The sequence below is a fragment of the Salvelinus alpinus genome, chromosome 28 (assembly GCF_045679555.1).
Source record: "Salvelinus alpinus chromosome 28, SLU_Salpinus.1, whole genome shotgun sequence".
Lineage (NCBI taxonomy): Eukaryota > Metazoa > Chordata > Actinopteri > Salmoniformes > Salmonidae > Salvelinus > Salvelinus alpinus.
The window spans coordinates 35,716,384-35,739,301 of NC_092113.1; the positions used below are offsets into that span (position 1 = coordinate 35,716,384).

The 22,918-nt window shown below is 47.5% G+C and overlaps 1 protein-coding gene across 4 annotated transcripts in view; it reads right to left on the reverse strand.

Annotated features, from left to right (window-relative positions):
• The window catches only part of LOC139557763 (cyclic AMP-dependent transcription factor ATF-7-like), a 51,527-nt gene that overhangs the window by 19,892 nt on the left and 8,717 nt on the right, over positions 1-22,918 (reverse strand). For 2 of the 4 annotated variants that reach the window (XM_071372927.1, XM_071372930.1), the window contains exons 2-4: positions 14,751-14,822; positions 2,239-2,350; positions 332-462 (exon numbers count right to left, since the gene is read on the reverse strand). In XM_071372927.1, coding sequence (XP_071229028.1) covers positions 332-462; positions 2,239-2,350; positions 14,751-14,798 — 291 coding nt within the window. In that variant the 5' untranslated portion in view covers positions 14,799-14,822. The remainder of the gene's footprint in view (positions 1-331; positions 463-2,238; positions 2,351-14,750; positions 14,823-22,918) is intronic. The other 2 variants (XM_071372928.1, XM_071372931.1) reach the window with 1 other exon arrangement.

Below are 22,918 nucleotides of genomic sequence, written 5' to 3' on the forward strand. Positions count from 1 at the left end.
ATATATGGGTGGTCTCGGGAATCAAACCCACTATCCTGGCGTTGGAAACGCCATGCTCTACCAACTAAGCTACATTTACATTTAAGTCATTTAGCAGACGCTCTTATCCAGAGCGACTTACAAATTGGTGCATTCACCTTATGATATCCAGTGGAACAACCACTTTACAATAGTGCATCTAACTCTTTTAAGGGGGGGGGGGGGGGGGGGGGTTAGAAGGATTACTTTATCCTATCCTAGGTATTCCTTAAAGAGGTGGTGTTTCAGGTGTTTCCGGAAGGTGGTGATTGACTCCGCTGAGCTACAGGAGGACCAAGTGATTTCTACTCACAGGGTTCTTGGCCCGCTTGTCGTCGTCCTCCTGGGCCTTCCTGAACTCCTCAGCGAAGGAGCTAGCCAGCTCGTTGAACAGCCCGACCTCCTCACAGTTCTTCAGGAAGCGAGTGGGAGTAGGGGTCTGGTCTGGAACAGGAGGAAGAGAAACAGAGAGAAATGTCTATTTTAGAAAATATCACCTTTTCTCAAAGTCCTTGGATTAATGTTTTATTCCGACACTTTGATTTAAACATCAAATTAATCCAATATTCAACTAACCTCAGCAAAAAAGAAACATCCTCTCACTGTCAATTTTCAGCAAACTTAACATGTGTAAATATTTGTATGAACATAACAAGATTCAACAACTGAGACATAAACTGAACAAGTTCCACAGACATGTGACTAACAGAAATTTAATAATGTGTCCCTAAACAAAGGGGGGGTCAAAACCAAAAGTAACAGTCAGTATCTGGTGTGGCCACCAGCTGCATTAAGTATGGCATTGCATCTCCTCCTCATGGACTGCACCAGATTTGCCAGTTCTTGCTGTGAGATGTTACCCCACTCTTCCACCAAGGCACCTGCAAGTTCCCGGACATTTCTGGGGGGGAATGGCCCTAGCCCTCACCCTCCGATCCAACAGGTCCCAGACATGCTCAATGGGATTGAGATCCAGGCTCTTTGCTGGCCATGGCAGAACACTGACATTCCTGTCTTGCAGGAAATCACGCACAGAACGAGCAGTATGACTGGTGGCATTGTCATGCTGGAGGGTCATGTCAGGATGAGCCTGCAGGAAGGGTACCTCATGAGGGAGGAGGATGTCTTCCCTGTAACGCACAGTGTTGAGATTGCCTGCAATGACAACAAGCTCAGTCCGATGATGCTGTGACACACCGCCCCAGACCGTGACGGACCCTCCACCTCCAAATCGATCCCGCTCCAGAGTACAGGCCTCGGTGTAACGCTCATTCCTTCGACGATAAACGCAAATCCAACCATCACCTCTGGTGAGACAAAACCGCGACTCGTCAGTGAAGAGCACTTTTTGCCAGTCCTGTCTGGTCCAGCGATGGTGGGTTTGTGCCCATAGGCGACGTTGTTGCCGGTGATGTCTGGTGAGGACCTGCCTTACAACAGGCCTACAAGCCCTGAGTCCAGCCTCTCTCAGCCTATTGTGGACAGTCTGAGCACTGATGAAGGGATTGTGCGTTCCTGGTGTAACTCGGGCAGTTGTTGTTGCCATCCTGTACCTGTCCCGTAGGTGTGATGTTCGGATGTACCAATCCTGTGCAGGTGTTGTTACACGTGGTCTGCCACTGCAAGGACGATCAGCTGTCCGTCCTGTCTCCCTGTAGCGCTGTCTTAGGCGTCTCACAGGACGGACATTGCAATTTATTGCCCTGGCAACATCTGCAGTCCTCATGCCTCCTTGCAGCATGCCTAAGGCACGTTCACGCAGATGAGCAGGGACCCTGGGCATCTTTCTTTTGGTGTTTTTCAGAGTCAGTAGAAAGGCCTCTAGTGTCCTAAGTTTTCATAACTGTGACCTTAATTGCCTACCGTCTGTAAGCTGTTAGTGTCTTCACGACCATTCCACAGGTGCATGTTCATTAATTGTTTATGTTTCATTGAACAAGTATGGAAACAGTGTTCAAACCCTTTACAATGAATATCTGTGAAGTTATTTGGATTTTTACGAATTATCTTTGAAAGACAGGGTCCTGAAGTTTACTAATAGGTCAACCACTAAAGGTCTTCAGAGAAGTCAAACTTAACAGGTGTGGACATCAGTGATCCTATATCTGGATAAAATGTTCTGGTAATCACGACTGACATGTGGGTACTCAACAACTGACAAAAGTAACAAATTAAAGAGGTGCCAGAACAGAGTAATAAAGTGAAATATTTTAGACTCACTAGGAGAACCAGTACCTTGGATAATGACAGAGTCTGTCCTGGCAGGGCCAAACTTTAGACTCATCTCATGCTTGTGTTTGTGCACAGCCAGGTGGTCCTCGTTGGTAAACCTCTGGAGAGAGGGAGAGAGGGTGGGAGGGAGAGAAAGGGAGGGAGATAAGAGGGAAAGGAGGAGAGGGGGGGGGGGGGGTGGGGGGAGGGGAAGGGAGAGGAGAGGAGAGGAATGTCACACACACACACACACACACACGTCAGTTAGGGCCAGAAAGCACCTTAACCTCAATAGCAGATGTCACAGAATCCAATACATTTGACTGGCTATCGTATGGATAACACATACTGTATCATTTTGGGTTGCACAACAAAGAATATCCATGACATACAATACACTAGGATTTGTGTAATGCAGCCCTTCTTAGACTCTTTTAGCCGTAAGCGACACAGGCCAAAATGTCTAGGAAATGGCATTATCGACCGAACGCTACACACAAAGTGGCACAAAATGCTGGATGGTGACAGTGTGTGAAAACACATTGAGCCAACAGCTTGCCATGCTCATAGTCAGGAAGTGGCAGGCTAGGGTTAGGGAGGTGGCAGGCTAGGGTTAGGGAGGTGGCAGGCTAGGGTTAGGGAGGTGGCAGGCTAGGGTTAGGGAGGTGGCAGGTTAGGGTTAGGGAGTTGGCAGGCTAGGGTTAGGGAGGTGGCAGGCTAGGGTTAGGGAAGTGGCAGGCTAGGGTTAGGGAGGTGGCAGGCTAGGGAGGTGGCAGGCTAGGGTTAGGGAGGTGGCAGGCTAGGGTTAGGGAGGTGGCAGGCTAGGGTTAGGGAGGTGGCAGGCTAGGGTTAGGGAGGTGGCAGGTTAGGGTTAGGGAGGTGGCAGGCTAGGGTTAGGGAGGTGGCAGGCTAGGGTTAGGGAGGTGGCAGGCTAGGGTTAGGGAGGTGGCAGGCTAGGGTTAGGGAAGTGGCAGGCTAGGGTTAGGGAGGTGGCAGGCTAGGGAGGTGGCAGGCTAGGGAGGTGGCAGGCTAGGGAGGTGGCAGGTTAGGGTTAGGGAGGTGGCAGGCTAGGGTTAGGGAGGTGGCAGGCTAGGGTTAGGGAGGTGGCAGGCTAGGGTTAGGGAGGTGGCAGGCTAGGGTTAGGGAGGTGGCAGGCTAGGGCTAGGGAGGTGGCAGGCTAGGGTTAGGGAGATGGCAGGCTAGGGCTAGGGAGGTGGCAGGCTAGGGTTAGGGAGGTGGCAGGCTAGGGTTAGGGAGGTGGCAGGCTAGGGTTAGGGAGGTGGCAGGCTAGGGTTAGGGAGGTGGCAGGCTAGGGAGGTGGCAGGCTAGGGTTAGGGAGGTGGCAGGCCAGGGAGGCCTCATCTAGGGCTAGGGAGGTGGCAGGCTAGGGAGGTGGCAGGCTAGGGTTAGGGAGGTGGCAGGCTAGGGTTAGGGAGGTGGCAGGCTAGGGTTAGGGAGGTGGCAGGCTAGGGAGGTGGCAGGCTAGGGCTAGGGAGGTGGCAGGCCAGGTAGGCCTCATCTAGGGCTAGGGAGGTGGCAGGCTAGGGAGGTGGCAGGCTAGGGTTAGGGAGATGGCAGGCTAGGGTTAGGGAGATGGCAGGCTAGGGTTAGGGAGGTGGCAGGCTAGGGTTAGGGAGAGGGCAGGCTAGGGTTAGGGAAGTGGCAGGCTAGGGTTAGGGAGGTGGCAGGCTAGGGTTAGGGAGGTGGCAGGCTAGGGTTAGGGAAGTGGCAGGCTAGGGTTAGGGAGGTGGCAGGCTAGGGTTAGGGAGGTGGCAGGCTAGGGTTAGGGAAGTGGCAGGCTAGGGTTAGGGAGGTGGCAGGCTAGGGTTAGGGAGGTGGCAGGCTAGGGTTAGGGAGGTGGCAGGCTAGGGTTAGGGAGGTGGCAGGCTAGGGTTAGGGAGGTGGCAGGTTAGGGTTAGGGAGGTGGCAGGCTAGGGTTAGGGAGGTGGCAGGCTAGGGTTAGGGAGGTGGCAGGCTAGGGTTAGGGAGGTGGCAGGCTAGGGTTAGGGAAGTGGCAGGCTAGGGTTAGGGAGGTGGCAGGCTAGGGAGGTGGCAGGCTAGGGAGGTGGCAGGCTAGGGAGGTGGCAGGTTAGGGTTAGGGAGGTGGCAGGCTAGGGTTAGGGAGGTGGCAGGCTAGGGTTAGGGAGGTGGCAGGCTAGGGTTAGGGAGGTGGCAGGCTAGGGTTAGGGAGGTGGCAGGCTAGGGCTAGGGAGGTGGCAGGCTAGGGTTAGGGAGATGGCAGGCTAGGGCTAGGGAGGTGGCAGGCTAGGGTTAGGGAGGTGGCAGGCTAGGGTTAGGGAGGTGGCAGGCTAGGGTTAGGGAGGTGGCAGGCTAGGGAGGTGGCAGGCTAGGGTTAGGGAGGTGGCAGGCCAGGGAGGCCTCATCTAGGGCTAGGGAGGTGGCAGGCTAGGGAGGTGGCAGGCTAGGGTTAGGGAGGTGGCAGGCTAGGGTTAGGGAGGTGGCAGGCTAGGGTTAGGGAGGTGGCAGGCTAGGGAGGTGGCAGGCTAGGGCTAGGGAGGTGGCAGGCCAGGTAGGCCTCATCTAGGGCTAGGGAGGTGGCAGGCTAGGGAGGTGGCAGGCTAGGGTTAGGGAGATGGCAGGCTAGGGTTAGGGAGGTGGCAGGCTAAGGTTAGGGAGGTGGCAGGCTAGGGTTAGGGAGAGGGCAGGCTAGGGTTAGGGAGGTGGCAGGCTAGGGAGGTGGCAGGCTAGGGAGGTGGCAGGCTAGGGAGGTGGCAGGTTAGGGTTAGGGAGGTGGCAGGCTAGGGTTAGGGAGGTGGCAGGCTAGGGTTAGGGAGGTGGCAGGCTAGGGTTAGGGAGGTGGCAGGCTAGGGTTAGGGAGGTGGCAGGCTAGGGCTAGGGAGGTGGCAGGCTAGGGTTAGGGAGATGGCAGGCTAGGGCTAGGGAGGTGGCAGGCTAGGGTTAGGGAGGTGGCAGGCTAGGGTTAGGGAGGTGGCAGGCTAGGGTTAGGGAGGTGGCAGGCTAGGGAGGTGGCAGGCTAGGGTTAGGGAGGTGGCAGGCCAGGGAGGCCTCATCTAGGGCTAGGGAGGTGGCAGGCTAGGGAGGTGGCAGGCTAGGGTTAGGGAGGTGGCAGGCTAGGGTTAGGGAGGTGGCAGGCTAGGGTTAGGGAGGTGGCAGGCTAGGGAGGTGGCAGGCTAGGGCTAGGGAGGTGGCAGGCCAGGTAGGCCTCATCTAGGGCTAGGGAGGTGGCAGGCTAGGGAGGTGGCAGGCTAGGGTTAGGGAGATGGCAGGCTAGGGTTAGGGAGATGGCAGGCTAGGGTTAGGGAGGTGGCAGGCTAGGGTTAGGGAGAGGGCAGGCTAGGGTTAGGGAGGTGGCAGGCTAGGGTTAGGGAAGTGGCAGGCTAGGGTTAGGGAGGTGGCAGGCTAGGGTTAGGGAGGTGGCAGGCTAGGGTTAGGGAAGTGGCAGGCTAGGGTTAGGGAGGTGGCAGGCTAGGGTTAGGGAGGTGGCAGGCTAGGGTTAGGGAGGTGGCTGGCTAGGGTTAGGGAGGTGGCAGGCTAGGGTTAGGGAGGTGGCAGGCTAGGGTTAGGGAGGTGGCAGGCTAGGGTTAGGGAGGTGGCAGGCTAGGGTTAGGGAGGTGGCAGGCTAGGGCTAGGGAGGTGGCAGGCTAGGGTTAGGGAGGTGGCAGGCTAGGGTTAGGGAGGTGGCAGGCTAGGGTTAGGGAGGTGGCAGGCTAGGGTTAGGGAGGTGGCAGGCTAGGGTTAGGGAGGTGGCAGGCTAGGGTTAGGGAGGTGGCAGGTTAGGGTTAGGGAGGTGGCAGGCTAGGGTTAGGGAGGTGGCAGGCTAGGGTTAGGGAGGTGGCAGGCTAGGGTTAGGGAGGTGGCAGGCTAGGGTTAGGGAGGTGGCAGGCTAGGGTTAGGGAAGTGGCAGGCTAGGGTTAGGGAGGTGGCAGGCTAGGGTTAGGGAGGTGGCAGGCTAGGGTTAGGGAAGTGGCAGGCTAGGGTTAGGGAGGTGGCAGGCTAGGGTTAGGGAGGTGGCAGGCTAGGGTTAGGGAGGTGGCAGGCTAGGGCTAGGGAGGTGGCAGGCTAGGGCTAGGGAGGTGGCAGGCTAGGGCTAGGGAGGTGGCAGGCTATGGTTAGGGAGGTGGCAGGCTAGGGTTAGGGAAGTGGCAGGCTAGGGTTAGGGAAGTGGCAGGCTAGGGTTAGGGAGGTGGCAGGCTAGGGTTAGGGAGGTGGCAGGCTAGGGTTAGGGAGGTGGCAGGCTAGGGAGGTCTCATCTAGGGTTAGGGAGGTGGCAGGTTAGGGAGGTGGCAGGCTAGGGCTAGGGAGGTGGCAGGTTAGGGAGGTGGCAGGTTAGGGAGGTGGCAGGCTAGGGCTAGGGAGGTGGCAGGCTAGGGTTAGGGAGGTGGCAGGCTAGGGTTAGGGAGGTGGCAGGCTATGGTTAGGGAGGTGGCAGGCTAGGGCTAGGGAGGTGGCAGGCTAGGGTTAGGGAGGTGGCAGGCTAGGGTTAGGGAGGTGGCAGGCTAGGGTTAGGGAGGTGGCAGGCTAGGGTTAGGGAGGTGGCAGGCTAGGGCTAGGGAGGTGGCAGGCTAGGGTTAGGGAGGTGGCAGGCTAGGGTTAGGGAGGTGGCAGGCTAGGGTTAGGGAGGTGGCAGGCTAGGGAGGTCTCATCTAGGGTTAGGGAGGTGGCAGGTTAGGGAGGTGGCAGGCTAGGGTTAGGGAGGTGGCAGGCTAGGGTTAGGGAGGTGGCAGGCTAGGGCTAGGGAGGTGGCAGGCTAGGGTTAGGGAGGTGGCAGGCTAGGGTTAGGGAGGTGGCAGGCTAGGGTTAGGGAGGTGGCAGGCTAGGGTTAGGGAGATGGCAGGCTAGGGTTAGGGAGGTGGCAGGCTAGGGTTAGGGAGGTGGCAGGTTAGGGTTAGGGAGGTGGCAGGCTAGGGTTAGGGAGGTGGCAGGCTAGGGTTAGGGAGGTGGCAGGCTAGGGAGGTGGCAGGCTAGGGTTAGGGAGAGGGCAGGCTAGGGTTAGGGAGGTGGCAGGCTAGGGTTAGGGAAGTGGCAGGCTAGGGTTAGGGAGGTGGCAGGCTAGGGTTAGGGAGGTGGCAGGCTAGGGTTAGGGAAGTGGCAGGCTAGGGTTAGGGAGGTGGCAGGCTAGGGTTAGGGAGGTGGCAGGCTAGGGTTAGGGAGGTGGCAGGCTAGGGTTAGGGAGGTGGCAGGCTAGGGCTAGGGAGGTGGCAGGCTAGGGCTAGGGAGGTGGCAGGCTATGGTTAGGGAGGTGGCAGGCTAGGGTTAGGGAAGTGGCAGGCTAGGGTTAGGGAAGTGGCAGGCTAGGGTTAGGGAGGTGGCAGGCTAGGGTTAGGGAGGTGGCAGGCTAGGGTTAGGGAGGTGGCAGGCTAGGGAGGTCTCATCTAGGGTTAGGGAGGTGGCAGGTTAGGGAGGTGGCAGGCTAGGGCTAGGGAGGTGGCAGGTTAGGGAGGTGGCAGGTTAGGGAGGTGGCAGGCTAGGGCTAGGGAGGTGGCAGGCTAGGGTTAGGGAGGTGGCAGGCTAGGGTTAGGGAGGTGGCAGGCTATGGTTAGGGAGGTGGCAGGCTAGGGCTAGGGAGGTGGCAGGCTAGGGTTAGGGAGGTGGCAGGCTAGGGTTAGGGAGGTGGCAGGCTAGGGTTAGGGAGGTGGCAGGCTAGGGTTAGGGAGGTGGCAGGCTAGGGCTAGGGAGGTGGCAGGCTAGGGTTAGGGAGGTGGCAGGCTAGGGTTAGGGAGGTGGCAGGCTAGGGTTAGGGAGGTGGCAGGCTAGGGTTAGGGAGGTGGCAGGCTAGGGAGGTCTCATCTAGGGTTAGGGAGGTGGCAGGTTAGGGAGGTGGCAGGCTAGGGCTAGGGAGGTGGCAGGTCAGGGCTATCATTTGTAAGACGTATGGCCAACTGAACAAGTAGCCTAGCGCACAAGTATGTGTTTATCGAAGGGATTCGTCCTTCTCTGCAGAAGCATGTCAACCAACCACGCACACCAAGCTGTTACACAATAGTCTTCCTCTGTCAGTCTTTCAGCCAAGCACACCAAGGTGCTACAATAGACTTCCTCTGTTTGTTCTCTTCCCTTTTGAAGTTGCTTTAATTTAGTTTTAGTTTACAGAAGTAGATAAAAAAAAAAAAATTCATTGTATCCTGATGAATACAACCCAAATGGTGCCCTATTCTATATTTAGTGCACTACTTTTCCTCTGGTCAAAAGTAGTGCCGTTGCACTATATAGGGTGCGATTTAGGATCCTTCATCTTCTTCTGCATGAAGTCTGCATGAAGTCGTGAGAGGGAGGAGAGACAGCAGAGAGAGAGAGACAGCAGAGAGAGAGAGAGAGAGAGAGAGACAGCAGAGAGAGAGAGAGACAGCAGAGAGAGAGAGAGACAGCAGAGAGAGAGAGAGACAGCAGAGAGAGAGAGAGAGAGAGAGAGAGACAGGAGAGAGAGAGAGAGAGACAGGAGAGAGAGAGACAGGAGAAAGAGAGAGAGACAGGAGAGAGAGACAGACAGACAGAGCGAGACAGAGAGAGACAGAGAGAGAGAGAACCAAGTGAAAACACTGTCAGGAGCATATTTGTAGCCAGTACCAGCTAGTGGCAGTATCACCAATACACGTCTCACAGGCTGATAGTAATCTTTCCTATGACCAAGATGACTGGGTCGGGCTAGGGGAAACCATCTCAAATTAATCTCCCTTATTGTACATATCTACTAGAGGTCTTCACGAATCAACCTGTACCCGACTATCCGAGTCCCGATCAGGGACCCGAGGAAGTTCGGATCCAGAATTCTAAATACTGTCACGGGTCTGGAGAATATGTTACTTTAACGGACCTGTCAGGAAGGGCCCGTACAGATCCCAACGTGACTCCTGCAGTAGAGAGAGAAATTGTATAATATATGCTGCTACTCTTCCTTTCCACCAGAGTGGAGTCTGTAGCTTGTAGTTGTTGTTGGCCAATCATAAGTTATAATAGAGCCGCCACATGAGATATCTAATCAGTGGTAGATGGAATTAAAAGATGAAGGAGGGGGGGCCTCCCGGGTGGCGCAGTGGTCTAAGGCACTGCATCGCAGTGCTACCAGAGATTCTGCGTTCGAGCCCAGGCTCTGTCGCAGCCCGCCGCGACCGCTAGGCCCATGGGGCGGCGCACCCATGGCGCCCGGGTTAGGGACGGTTTGGCCGGCAGGGATATCATTGTCTCATCGCGCACTAGCGACTCCTGTGGCGGGCCGGGCGCAGTGCACGCTGACCAGGTCGCTCGGTGTACAGCGTTTCCTCCGACACATTGGTGCGGCTGGCTTCCGGGTTGGATGTGCGTTGTGTCAAGAAGCAGTGCGGCTTGGGTTGGGTTGTGTTTCGGAGGACGCATGGCTCTCGACCTTCGCCTCTCCCGAGTCCGTACGGGAGTTGCAGCGATGAGACAAGACAGTAACTACTACCAATTAGATACCACGAAATTGGGGAGAAAAAGGTGGTAAAATAATAAATAAAAAAAGATAAAGGAGAAGGGTAGGCTACAACAACCAACAGGTAGGCTGCTACTTAATATTCTGAATGCGCTTTCTAAGGAACGGGTCTAGTTGTCCTTGGGTCTGTTCGGAACGGGTCTAGTTGTCCTCGGGTCTGTTCAGAACGGGTCTAGTTGTCCTCGGGTCTGTTCGGAACGGGTCTAGTTGTCCTTGGGTCTGTTCGGAACGGGACTCTATATTAAATCAAATAATTTATGCATATTGGGTCCGGGTGGGAAAGACTGTCCACAAGCTGTCCACAGTAAAACACGTGGTAAAGCCTGCCGGTACAATGCATTATGATGCTGTTATAAGCATGTTAAAACCTTTTTAATATTTCCTAATGAGGCTTATAAGTCATGTCATCAGTAGCCAAAAAGGCAAGAAGCAGAGATATCCCTATGAGCAAAAGATATTGAAAAAAGTTGAAAAGACATTTAACTCGTCTTCACTGGGATTGTACTGTAATGTAAATGTACTGTAATGTAACATTGTACCAGGTTTAAAACATCTAATCCATCCTAACACCTTTGGACAGAGTACAGCAATAGACATTTAGTGCCAAGCTGAGTCACTATGGATCTCTAACCTCTTCAGTCTGCAGGCTGGAGAAGTGAGACAGAAACAGGTTGAAAAATGTGTCATCTGTGCTGCCTGCTGCCTGTGACTCACTGGCTGGCTGGCTGGGAGACAACACCTTGCCAGCATTGTATCACAACACCGCTCGGCTAGAGGTATTTCTCAGTGATCAGTGTATTGTCCATCTGGGCTCTCAGAGAAACAGAAGCTTCAGCTAGCCATCACTATATACAGTGGGGAGAACAAGTATTTGATACACTGCCGATTTTGCAGGTTTTCCTACTTACAAAGCATGTAGAGGTCTGTAATGTTTATCATAGGTACACTTCAACTGTGAGAGACGGAATCTAAAACAAAAATCCAGAAAATCACATTGTATGATTTTTAAGTAATTAATTTGTATTTTATTGCATGACATAAGTATTTGATCACCTACCAACCAGTAAGAATTCCGGCTCTCACAGACCTGTTAGTTTTTCTTTAAGAAGCCCTCCTGTTCTCCACTCATTACCTGTATTAACTGCACCTGTTTGAACTCGTTACCTGTATAAAAGACACCTGTCCACACACAATCAAACAGATTCCAACCTCTCCACAATGGCCAAGACCAGAGAGCTGTGTAAGGACATCAGGGATAAAATTGTAGACCTGCACAAGGCTGGGATGGGCTACAGGACAATAGGCAAGCAGCTTGGTGAGAAGGAAACAACTGTTGGCGCAATTATTAGAAAATGGAAGAAGTTCAAGATGACGGTCAATCACCCTCGGTCTGGGGCTCCATGCAAGATTTCACCTCGTGGGGCATCAATGATCATGAGGAAGGTGAGGGATCAGCCCAGAACTACACGGCAGGACCTGGTCAATGACCTGAAGAGAGCTGGGACCACAGTCTCAAAGAAAACCATTAGTAACACACTACGCCGTCATGGATTAAAATCCTGCAGCGCACGCAAGGTCCCCCTGCTTAAGCCAGTGCATGTCCAGGCCTGTCTGAAGTTTGCCAATGACCATCTGGATGATCCAGAGGAGGAATGGGAGAAGGTCATGTGGTCTGATGAGACAAAAATAGAGCTTTTTGGTCTAACTCCACTCGCCGTGTTTGGAGGAAGAAGAAGTATGACTACAACCCCAAGAACACCATCCCAACCGTGAAGCATGGAGGTGGAAACATCATTCTTTGGGGATGCTTTTCTGCAAAGGGGACAGGACGACTGCACCGTATTGAGGGGAGGATGGATGGGGCCATGTATCGCGAGATCTTGGCCAACAACCTCCTTCCCTCAGTAAGAGCATTGAAGATGGGTCGTGGCTGGGTCTTCCAGCATGACAACGACACGAAGCACACAGCCATGGCAACTAAGGAGTGGCTCCGTAAGAAGCATCTCAAGGTCCTGGAGTGGCCTAGCCAGTCTCCAGACCTGAACCCAATAGAAAATCTTTGGAGGGAGCTGAAAGTCCGTATTGCCCAGCGACAGCCCCGAAACCTGAAGGATCTGGAGAAGATCTGTAGGGAGGAGTGGGCCAAAATCCCTGCTGCAGTGTGTGCAAACCTAGTCAAGAACTACAGGAAACGTATGATCTCTGTAATTGCAAACAAAGGTTTCTGTACCAAATATTAAGTTCTGCTTTTCTGATGTATCAAATACTTATGTCATGCAATAAAATGCAAATTAATTACTTAAAAATCATACAATGTGATTTTCTGGATTTTTGTTTTAGATTCCGTCTCTCATAGTTGAAGTGTACCTATGATAAAAATTACAGACCTCTACATGCTTTGTAAGTAGGAAAACCTGCAAAATCGGCAGTGTATCAAATACTTGTTCTCCCCACTGTATCAGTGTGTGTGTGTGTGTGTGTGTGTGTGTGTGTGTGTGTGTGTGTGTGTGTGTGTGTGTGTGTGTGTGTGTGTGTGTGTGTGTGTGTGTGTGTGTGTATGTGTGTGTGTGTGTGTATGTGTGTGTGTTGTGTTGTCCTTGTGGGCTCTTACAAAGAAAACGACTTGCATTAGATACAGCCGCATTGTTTCACAACAGCGCTAGCTGGCACTATCAGACAGTGTGATCAGTGTTTGCTGCCTGGTTGAACGGCAGTGTGTGTAGTGTTATCGTCCATGTGTGCGCTCAATAACAGAAGTGGAACAGACCTAGTGTGATCACAGATGTGTTTGTACTCTCTTGCCAACTCAGTGTCACAGCAAACATGATAGTTTCACAAGGAGTTGGCAAGAGAACAGAAACAGACTGACAATAGAAACATGTTGTCCATGTGGACACTGTCAGTGGCAGCAGAGCTAAATGAATGTCTCCTCTCTCCTGATGTTCCACTCCACTGCAATGGGAAATGTCCTTATTTCAGAATGAGTACAGTGTTTCTCCTAGGATTTCTTTCAGCAGCGGTGGCAAAACTAGCGCAGGGGAGGGGGGCCTTCCTCTCAGCTGCAGAGACAATTTTGCTGTTTTAAAGCTAATTTCCTGCAATTCTATCAATTTTGCCATGGGGCTGAGAGAAAATATGCAGTTTTAAAGTAACTGTCCAGTGAAAATGGGACATTTAAAAAGTTGATATTCCGTTAACTCATTCCTATATAATGTTGACGACTCGTCCTATGCTCTTATTTGTGGCCAAAGCATAAATTGGAGGGGGGGGGGGGGGGAATCAAACTTGTCTCTTAAAAAATACACTGCTCAAAAAAATAAAGGGAACACTAAAATAACACATCCTAGATCTGAATGAATTAAATATTCTTATTAAATACTTTTTTCTTTACATAGTTGAATGTGCTGACAACAATATCACACAAAAATTATCAATGGAAATCAAATTTATCAACCCATGGAGGTCTGGATTTGGAGTCACACTCAAAATTAAAGTGGAAAACGAGAATTGGTCTGTGGTCACCACCTGCAGAACCACTCCTTTATTGGGGGTGTCTTGCTAATTGCCTATAATTTCCACCTGTTGTCTATTCCATTTGCACAACAGCATGTGAAATGTATTGTCAATCAGTGTTGCTTCCTAAGTGGACAGTTTGATTTCACAGAAGTGTGATTGACTTGGAGTTACATTGTGTTGTTTAAGTGTTCCCTTTATTTTGTTGAGCAGTGTACTTGCTATTTCCTCATTAAGTATGATGTCATACTCCTGAGGATGATCTGGCCAATCGACGGTCTACTTGTATTAAGATTTTAAATTACCGGTATACGGCCCACACATTCTATTGTTGAGTTATGCCGACACCAGACAAGCTGAATTAAGCTTCTTATTAATACTTTTTTGAAAGGAAAACTATTTCCCTCATATTCCAAGTAATTATAGGTCATATTTCATAGGAATCTGGAAACACTGGACAGTTACTTTAAAGCTAATTTCCTGCAATTCTACACATTTTGCCATGGCTTATGCCGTGTTCTTATGCCATCTGAGTGACTCAAACATTATAACAAAATCAATGGGGGACCCATGTCATGACATTTTGGGAATTTTAGATTCTCCCTGACTGTCTATTTTTTTTCTGGTGGTTGTTAGTTGTCAAAAAATATATACAAATCCATTATCTTTTCTACATACTTTATATCTGGTTTTAGTCGTTTAACTTTACACTGAAAATGTTTTACCATCCCAAATTATTATTCATGAATATAGGGGAAACACTGGAGTTCAGTACCACCAACACCATCGGTTTCAACTTTCCAGTCAACGGAGGACTCGGACTCAAAATAGAGAGTTATTCCAGTCAACGGAGGACTCGGACTCAAAATAGAGAGTTATTCCAGTCAACGGAGGACTCGGACTCAAAATAGAGTTATTCCAGTCAACGGAGGACTCGGACTCAAAATAGAGAGTTATTCCAGTCAACGGAGGACTCGGACTCAAAATAGAGAGTTATTCCAGTCAACGGAGGACTCGGACTCAAAATAGAGTTATTCCAGTCAACGGAGGACTCGGACTCAAAATAGAGTTATTCCAGTCAACGGAGGACTCGGACTCAAAATAGAGAGTTATTCCAGTCAACGGAGGACTCGGACTCAAAATAGAGTTATTCCAGTCAACGGAGGACTCGGACTCAAAATAGAGTTATTCCAGTCAACGGAGGACTCGGACTCAAAATAGAGAGTTATTCCAGTCAACGGAGGACTCGGACTCAAAATAGAGTTATTCCAGTCAACGGAGGACTCGGACTCAAAATAGAGTTATTCCAGTCAAAGGAGGACTCGGACTCAAAATAGAAAGTTATTCCAGTCAAAGGAGGACAGCAAAATACACAAACAAGTACAGTACAACCGCAAAACACACAGACTGAAATCAACTGAAATCCAAACGAAATGAGGATATTCACTAGACTATAGAAATTCCACTGATCAACTGCCACAAACAGTAAAACATACACAAACACTAGCACACAGGTAAAACCAAACTCAGAAACAGACACTCAACACACCTGAAACCCAAGACAAGGTAGATGGCTTACCTGTCCACAGCCGGGAGCGCTGCACACAAAAGGCCGGTCGTCCCCCATCTTTGCAAATAGCTTTCAATGTAACTGTGGGAGAGGAAAAGAAGAGAACAATGTTGTCGTTTATTTTATTTCCTCAATCGGTTCTGTTGGTCCTCCAGTAGGCTAGTCCAGAAAACAACAAAGCAGAGATACTGCTGTTCTGCTGGTAGGCTAGCTGTAGTCAGAGCAGCCAGGATGTTCTGCTGGTAGGCTAGCTATAGTCAGAGCAGCCAGGATGTTCTGCTGGTAGGCTAGCTATAGTCAGAGCAGCCAGGATGTTCTGCTGGTAGGCTAGCTGTAGTCAGGGCAGCCAGGATGTTCTGCTGGTAGGCGAGCTGTAGTATATACAGTTGAAGTCGGAAGTTTAGCCAAATACATTTAAACTCAGTTTTTCACAATTCCTGACATTTAATCCTAGTAAAAATTAGTTAGGATGACCACTTTATTTTAAGAATGTGTAATGTCAGAGTAATAGTAGAGAGAATTATTTATTTCAGCTTGTATTTCTTTCATCACATTCCCAGTGGGTCAGCAGTTTACACACACTCAATTAGTATTTGGTAGCATTGCCCTTAAATTGTTTAACTTGGGTCAAACGTTTCGGGGAGCCTTCCACAAGCTTCCCACAATAAGTTGGGTGAATTTTGGCCCATTCCTCCTGACAGAGCTGGTGTAACTGAGTCAGGTTTGTAGGCCTCCTTGCTCGCACACGCTTTTTCAGTTCTGCCCACTAATTGTCTATGGGATTGAGGTCAGGGCTTTGCGATGGCCACTCCAATACCTTGACTTTGTTGTCCTTAAGCCATTTTGCCACAACTTTGGAAGTATGCTTGGGGTCATTGTCCATTTGGAACACCCATTTGCGACCAAGCTTTAACTTCCTGACTGATGTCTTGAGATGTTGCTTCAATATATCAACATAATTGTCCTTCCTCACGATGCCATCTATTTTGTGAAGTGCACCAGTCCCTCCTGCAGCAAAGCACCCCCACAACATGATGCAGCCTCCCCCCTTTTTCTCGAAACATAACGATGGTCATTATGGCCAAACAGTTCTAATTTTGTTTCATCAGACCAGAGGACATTTCTCCAAAAAGTACGATCTTTGTCCCCATGTGCAGTTGCAAACCGTAGTCTGGCTTTTTTATGGCGGTTTTGGAGCAGTGGCTTCTTCCTTGTTGAGTTGGCCTTTCAGGTTATGTTGATATAGGACTCTTTTTACTGTGGATATAGATACTTTTGTACCTGTTTCCTCCAGCATCTTCACAAGGTCCTTTGCTGTTGTTCTGGGATTGATTTGCACTTTTCGCAACAAAAGTACATTAATCTCTAGGAGACAGAACGCATCTCCTTCCTGAGCGGTATGATGGCTGCGTGGTCACGTGGTGTTTAAACTTGCGTACTATTGTTTGTACAGATGAACGTGGTACCTTCAGGCGTTTGGAAATTGCTCCCAAGGATGAACCACACTTCTGGAGGTCTACAATTTCTTTTGATTTTCCCATGATGTCAAAAAAAAAAAAGAGGCACTGAGTTTGAAGTTAGGCCTTTAAATACATCCACAGGTACACCTCCAATTGACTCAAATTATATCAAATACCCTATCAGAAGCTTCTAAAGCCATGACATAATTTTCTGGAATTGTCCAAGCTGTTTAACCTCTTTGGACTAGGGGGCAGTATTTTGACGTCCGGATGAAAAGCATGCCCAAAGTAAACTGCCTGTTACTCAAGCCTAGAAGCTAGGATATGCATATAATTGGTCGATTTGGATAGAAAACACTCTAAAGTTTCTAAAACTGTTAAAATAATGTCTGTGAGTATAACAGAACTGATATGGCAGGCAAAACCCCGAGGACAAACCATCCAAAAAAACGAAATGTTCAGCCTACCACTGTTTCCAATGGCTGTCATGTTTATTATGAGGCCAAAACCTCCAAGATTGCAATTCCTAGGGCTTCCACTAGATGTCACGTCTTTACAAAAAGAGTTTCAGGCTTGTTTTTGGAAAAATGAGCTAGAATTTGTAGTTTTTCCTAAGTGGCCCACATTTTGGCTGTAGTGTTTATGCGAGTGGATGAGAGCGCGTTCTTTGTTATTTATCTCCGGTAAAGACAATAATGATTCTCCGTCTTAAATTGTATTGTTTATTTACGTATTAGGGTACACCTGCGGTTTGATTATAAACGTTGTTTGACTTGTTTGGAGAAGTTTATTGGTAACGTTTGAGATTCATTTTGTATGCATTTTGAAGGAGGGAAACCGGTGGATTATTGAATGAAGCACGCCAGCTAAACTGAGTTTTTGGGGATATAAAGAAGGAATTTATCGAACAAAAGGACCATTTGTGATGTAGCTGGGACCTTTGAGTGCCAACAGAAGAAGATCTTCAAAAGGTAAGGCATTTATTATATTGCTATTTCTTACTTTCGTGGCGCACCTGCCTGGTTGAAAAATGTTTTTCATGCTTTTGTATGCGGGGCGCTGTCCTCAGATAACCACATGGTGTGCTTTCGTCGTAAAGCCTTTTTGAAATCTGACACAGCGGCTGGATTAACAAGAAATTAAGCATTATTTTGATGTATGACACCTGTATTTTCATGAAAGTTAAATATTTATATTTCTGTCATTTGAATTTCGCGCTCTGCAATTTCACCGGATGTTGTCAAATCTATCCCGTTAACGGGATTTGATCCATAAGAGGTTTTAACACATTGTCTCCACTCTCTGTACCCTTATTGCAGCTTTATTACACACTATTAACACACTGTCCCCACTCTCTGCACCCATATAGCACCTTTATTAAACACTATTAACACACCGTCTCCACTGTCTTTACCCTTATAGCACCTTTATTAAACACTATTAACACACCGTCTCCACTGTCTTTACCCTTATAGCACCTTTATTAAACACTATTAACACACTGTCCCCACTCTCTGCACCCATATAGCACCTTTATTAAACACTATTAACACACCGTCTCCACTGTCTTTACCCTTATAGCACCTTTATTAAACACTATTAACACACCGTCTCCACTGTCTTTACCCTTATAGCACCTTTATTAAACACTATTAACACACCGTCTCCACTGTCTTTACCCTTATAGCACCTTTATTAAACACTATTAACACACCGTCTCCACTGTCTTTACCCTTATAGCACCTTTATTACACGCTATTAACACACCGTCTTTACCCTTATAGCACCTTTATTAAACACTATTAACACACCGTCTCCACTGTCTTTACCCTTATAGCACCTTTATTACACGCTATTAACACACCGTCTCCACTGTCTTTACCCTTATAACACCTTTATTACACACTATTAACACACCGTCTTTACCCTTATAGCACCTTTATAACACGCTATTAACACACCGTCTCCACTGTCTTTACCCTTATAACACCTTTATTACACACTATTAACACACCGTCTTTACCCTTATAGCACCTTTATTACACACTTAACACACCGTCTCCACTGTCTTTACCCTTATAACACCTTTATTACACACTATTAACACACCGTCTTTACCCTTATAGCACCTTTATTAAACACTATTAACACACCGTCTCCACCGTCTTTACCCTTATAACACCTTTATTACACACTATTAACACACCGTCTTTACCCTTATAGCACCTTTATTAACCTTTTCTCAATATAGGGGGTGCTGTTTCAACGTTAGCATTTATCGTCTCCAAATTAAACTGCCTCATACTCAATTCTTGCTCGTACAATATGCATATTATTATTACTATTGGATAGAAAACAATCTCTAGTTTCTAAAACCGTTTGAATTATGTCTGTGGGTGAACCAGAACTCTTTCTACAGCGAAACTCATGACAGGACATGCGAAGCTCTGAAAAATAGTCTCTGATCTCGGATCAGTTTTAAACTCTGTGTGTGCCCTATGGCTTGACATGAACTGCACCCGCCTTCCCCTGGATGTCAGTAACCAATGAGAAGTGGAATGGTGTCTCTGCGTGTTTGTCAGAGTTTATAAAAGGGAATGGAGTGAGATGACCCATCTTTTTGACGCTCGCCAGGACGCAAGGGAGGACATCAGAATCGCATGCTCAAAAATTCTCGTTATTGATCAAAGATCTATCCGTCTGTGATTTAGTTCGATATAGGTGTTAGAAACATCATAACGAAGTTATTTGAAACCGATTTATATCAGTTTATGCGAGTATATTGCTATTTTTCTGAATTTCCTTAGTATTGCGTTTGACGATTTGGGCATGTGTGTGTCGTGTAGCTATCGTTAGCTGCTAGTTCTGAAGTTGAGGAGGTCGTTTTACAACAAAGCAACGATACTTTTGGACAAAGGACACATTGCCCAAGATACTGATGGAAGCTCGTCCAAAAGTAAGAGATATTTATGATTTTATTCCGTATTTATGTGGAAAAATGTAACCGCAGTTGTCAGCCATTTTTTGCGGCACTAGTCTGGCTGTAACTCACAATGTATGTCTAGTAACGTACATTTTAAAAATCTAAATCAGCGGTTGCATTAATAACCAATGCATCTTTCATTAGCTGTCCAACCTGTATTTTTTTTGTCAATCTAATCGATAAATAATCGTAATCATAGCTGCCTTTCCAAGATGGCGCCGGCCCGAATGCATGCCATGTTTTGACAGATTACATAGCATAACCAAGATTTGTGATGCTAAATATGCACATTTTCGAACAAACTCTATATGCATTGTGTAATATGATGTTACAGGACTGTCATCTGAAGAATTCTGAGAAGGTTAGTGAAAAAATTAATATATTTTGGTGGCGATAACGTTATCGCCCCCTTTGCCTGGATTTAATGCTGGTGTGATGTTAGCTCATGTGGTATGCTAATATAACGATATATTGTGTTTTCGCTGTAAAACACTTAGAAAATCTGAAATATTGTCTGGATTCACAAGATCTGTGTCTTTCGATTGCTGTAGGCTGTGTATTTTTCAGAAATGTTTTAGGATGAGTATTTTGGTAATTGACGTCGGTCTCTGTAATTATTCCGGCTGCTTCCAACGCTATTTCAGATTGCAGCTGCAATGTACAACTGTGATTTATACCTGAAAAATGCACATTTTTCTAAAAAAACATATCCTATACCATAAATATGTTATCAGACTGTCATCTTATGAAGTTGTTTCTTGGTTAGTGGCTATATATATCTATATTTAGTCGAATTAGTGATAGCTACTGATGCAGGGAAAAAATGGTGGAGAAAAAAAGTTGTGTCTTTTGCTATCGTGGTTAGCTAATAGATTTACATATTGTGTCTTCCCTGTAAAACACTTAGAAAATCTGAAATATTGTCTGGATTCACAAGATCTTTGTCTTTCAATTGCTGTAGGCTGTGTATTTTTCAGAAATGTTTTAGGATGAGTATTTTGGTAATTGACGTCGGTCTCTGTAATTATTCCGGCTGCTTCCAACGCTATTTCAGATTGCAGCTGCAATGTACAACTGTGATTTATACCTGAAAAATGCACATTTTTCTAATAAAACATATCCTATACCATAAATATGTTATCAGACTGTCATCTTATGAAGTTGTTTCTTGGTTAGTGGCTATATATATCTTTATTTAGTCGAATTAGTGATAGCTACTGATGCAGGAAAAAAATGGTGGAGAAAAAAAGTTGTGTCTTTTGCTAACGTGGTTAGCTAATAGATTTACATATTGTGTCTTCCCTGTAAAACATTTTAAAAATCAGAAATGATGGCTGGATTCACAAGATCTGTATCTTTCATCTGGTGTCTTGGACTTGTGATTTAATGATATTTAGATGCTTGTATTTACTTGTGACGCTATGCTAGGCTATGCTAGTCAGCTTTTTTACTGTGGGGGGTGCTCCCGGATCCGGGATGAGTACCAAGTAAAAGTTAAACACTATTAACACACCGTCTCCACCGTCTTTACCCTTATAACACCTTTATTACACACTATTAACACACCGTCTTTACCCTTATAGCACCTTTATTACACACTATTAACACACCGTCTCCACTGTCTTTACCCTTATAACACCTTTATTACACACTATTAACACACCGTCTTTACCCTTATAGCACCTTTATTAAACACTATTAACACACCGTCTCCGTCTCCATCCTTTTATTGCACCTTTATTACAAGCTCTTAAAGGCACAGTCAACTTAGTGTATGTAAACTTCTGACCCACTGGAATTGTGATACAGTGAATTATAAGTGAAATAATCTGTCTGTAAACAATTGTTGGAAAAATGACTTGTGTCATGCACAAGGTAGATGTCCTAACCGACTTGCCAAAACTATAGTTTGTTAACAAGTAATTTGTGGAGTGGTTGAAAAATGAGTTTTAATGACTCCAACCTAAGTGTATGTAAACTTCCGACTTCAACTGTATATATGCCAGTAAATGCTATCATTCATCTATCTATCTATGCCAGTATATGCTAGATAGATAGATAGCATATACTAGCATCCATCTATCAATATCTAAATATATGCTAGATATTTATCTATATACATGCCAGTATATGCTAGCTATCTACCTACATCTATATACATGCCAGTATATGCTAGCTATCCATATATATATGCCAGCATATGCTAGCTATCCATATATATATATATGCCAGTATATGCTAGCTATCCATATATATGCCAGTATATGCTAGCTATCCATTTATATCTATATATATGCCAGTATATGCTAGCCAACTGTAACACATTGCTACATAGCCTAGTACTTGTCTTAAAACCTTTTATAGACCACTAGTTTTATTAGCACTTATGATCAAGTGGGACAGATAATAACCTACAATGGGTGGGCCACTTTCCAGTATTGAAGTCAGTCCATGTTTCTTCTCTCCCCCTAGTCCGATGTTCTCTCCCAACTCTGACACCAGTTACTCGCCCTGAGCCAAGCAGCCAACATCATTTTAGCAGCCTGCCTTGAGCTTCTCTTGTGAGTGGAAGGCAAGGCAGACTCAGAGTATATCATGCGGTCAGGGCTGGGTTGTAATATTAACCATTATGTGTCTCTCTTCCTTTCCGTCTCTCTCTCCATCTCTGCTTAATTTACTAATGAAAAAAAAGGAATGGCTTCATGTTGACTGGCTGTAAAAAAGCAGACTGGCCCATCCCTTCTCAGTTAGATCAAAGGAGGAAACAGAACACATACAAAAATCATTCTGAACAGACCCCACAGGCTGTGATGTGTCCCAAATGGCACCCTATTCCCTATATAGTGCACTACTTTAGACCAGGGCTCAGCACCCTATTCCCTATATAGTGCACTACTTTAGACCAGGGCTCAGCACCCTATTCCCTATATAGTGCACTACTTTAGACCAGGGCTCAGCACCCTATTCCCTATATAGTGCACTACTTTAGACCAGGGCTCAGCACCCTATTCCCTATATAGTGCACTACTTTAGACCAGGGCTCAGCACCCGATTCCCTATATAGTGCACTACTTTAGACCAGGGCTCAGCACCCTATTCCCTATATAGTGCACTACTTTTGCGCAGGCAGCTCTGATCAAAAGTAGCACACTATGTAGGGAACAGGGTTCCATTTGTGTTGCAGAAGCCTGTCTGTGGAGCAGAGAGCAGCGAGCCAATACAACAGGCCGGTGTCAGGCCTCTCTCACTGCTCACACTAAAACACTATCCTCTGGGTCTATTTGGGCAGAGATGTGCGAGTGTGAGTTCAGTCCATCGACAAACAACATACACCAGCAACTCGTTATAGAATCCTCTGCGGGGAGGCAACATCTGGAAGGAGCAAGAGAAAGGAAGCTGGTTAACTTGATTTGGGCCAAGTTTGCCCTGGTACAATGGAAGCAAATGGTGACACAAACTCCCAAGCTAAATCAAGCACACCCCAAATACTTGAAAAAGTATTTGACACATTTGCCTATGTATTTGACATTATGGTCGGATTCAAAAACCTAACACACACATCGATCAATTTCATTCTATCCGTTTCAGACATGGGATCCATCCATGTGAGAACCTCAGTCAGTCCACTCATTTTGTTTTTACCTCCATTCATCCAAGGTGACATGGAAATATCTGCCGGGCCAGTGGGCTCTATTCTAGTCACTCTCTCTGAGCCTGCCGGGCCAGTGGGCTCT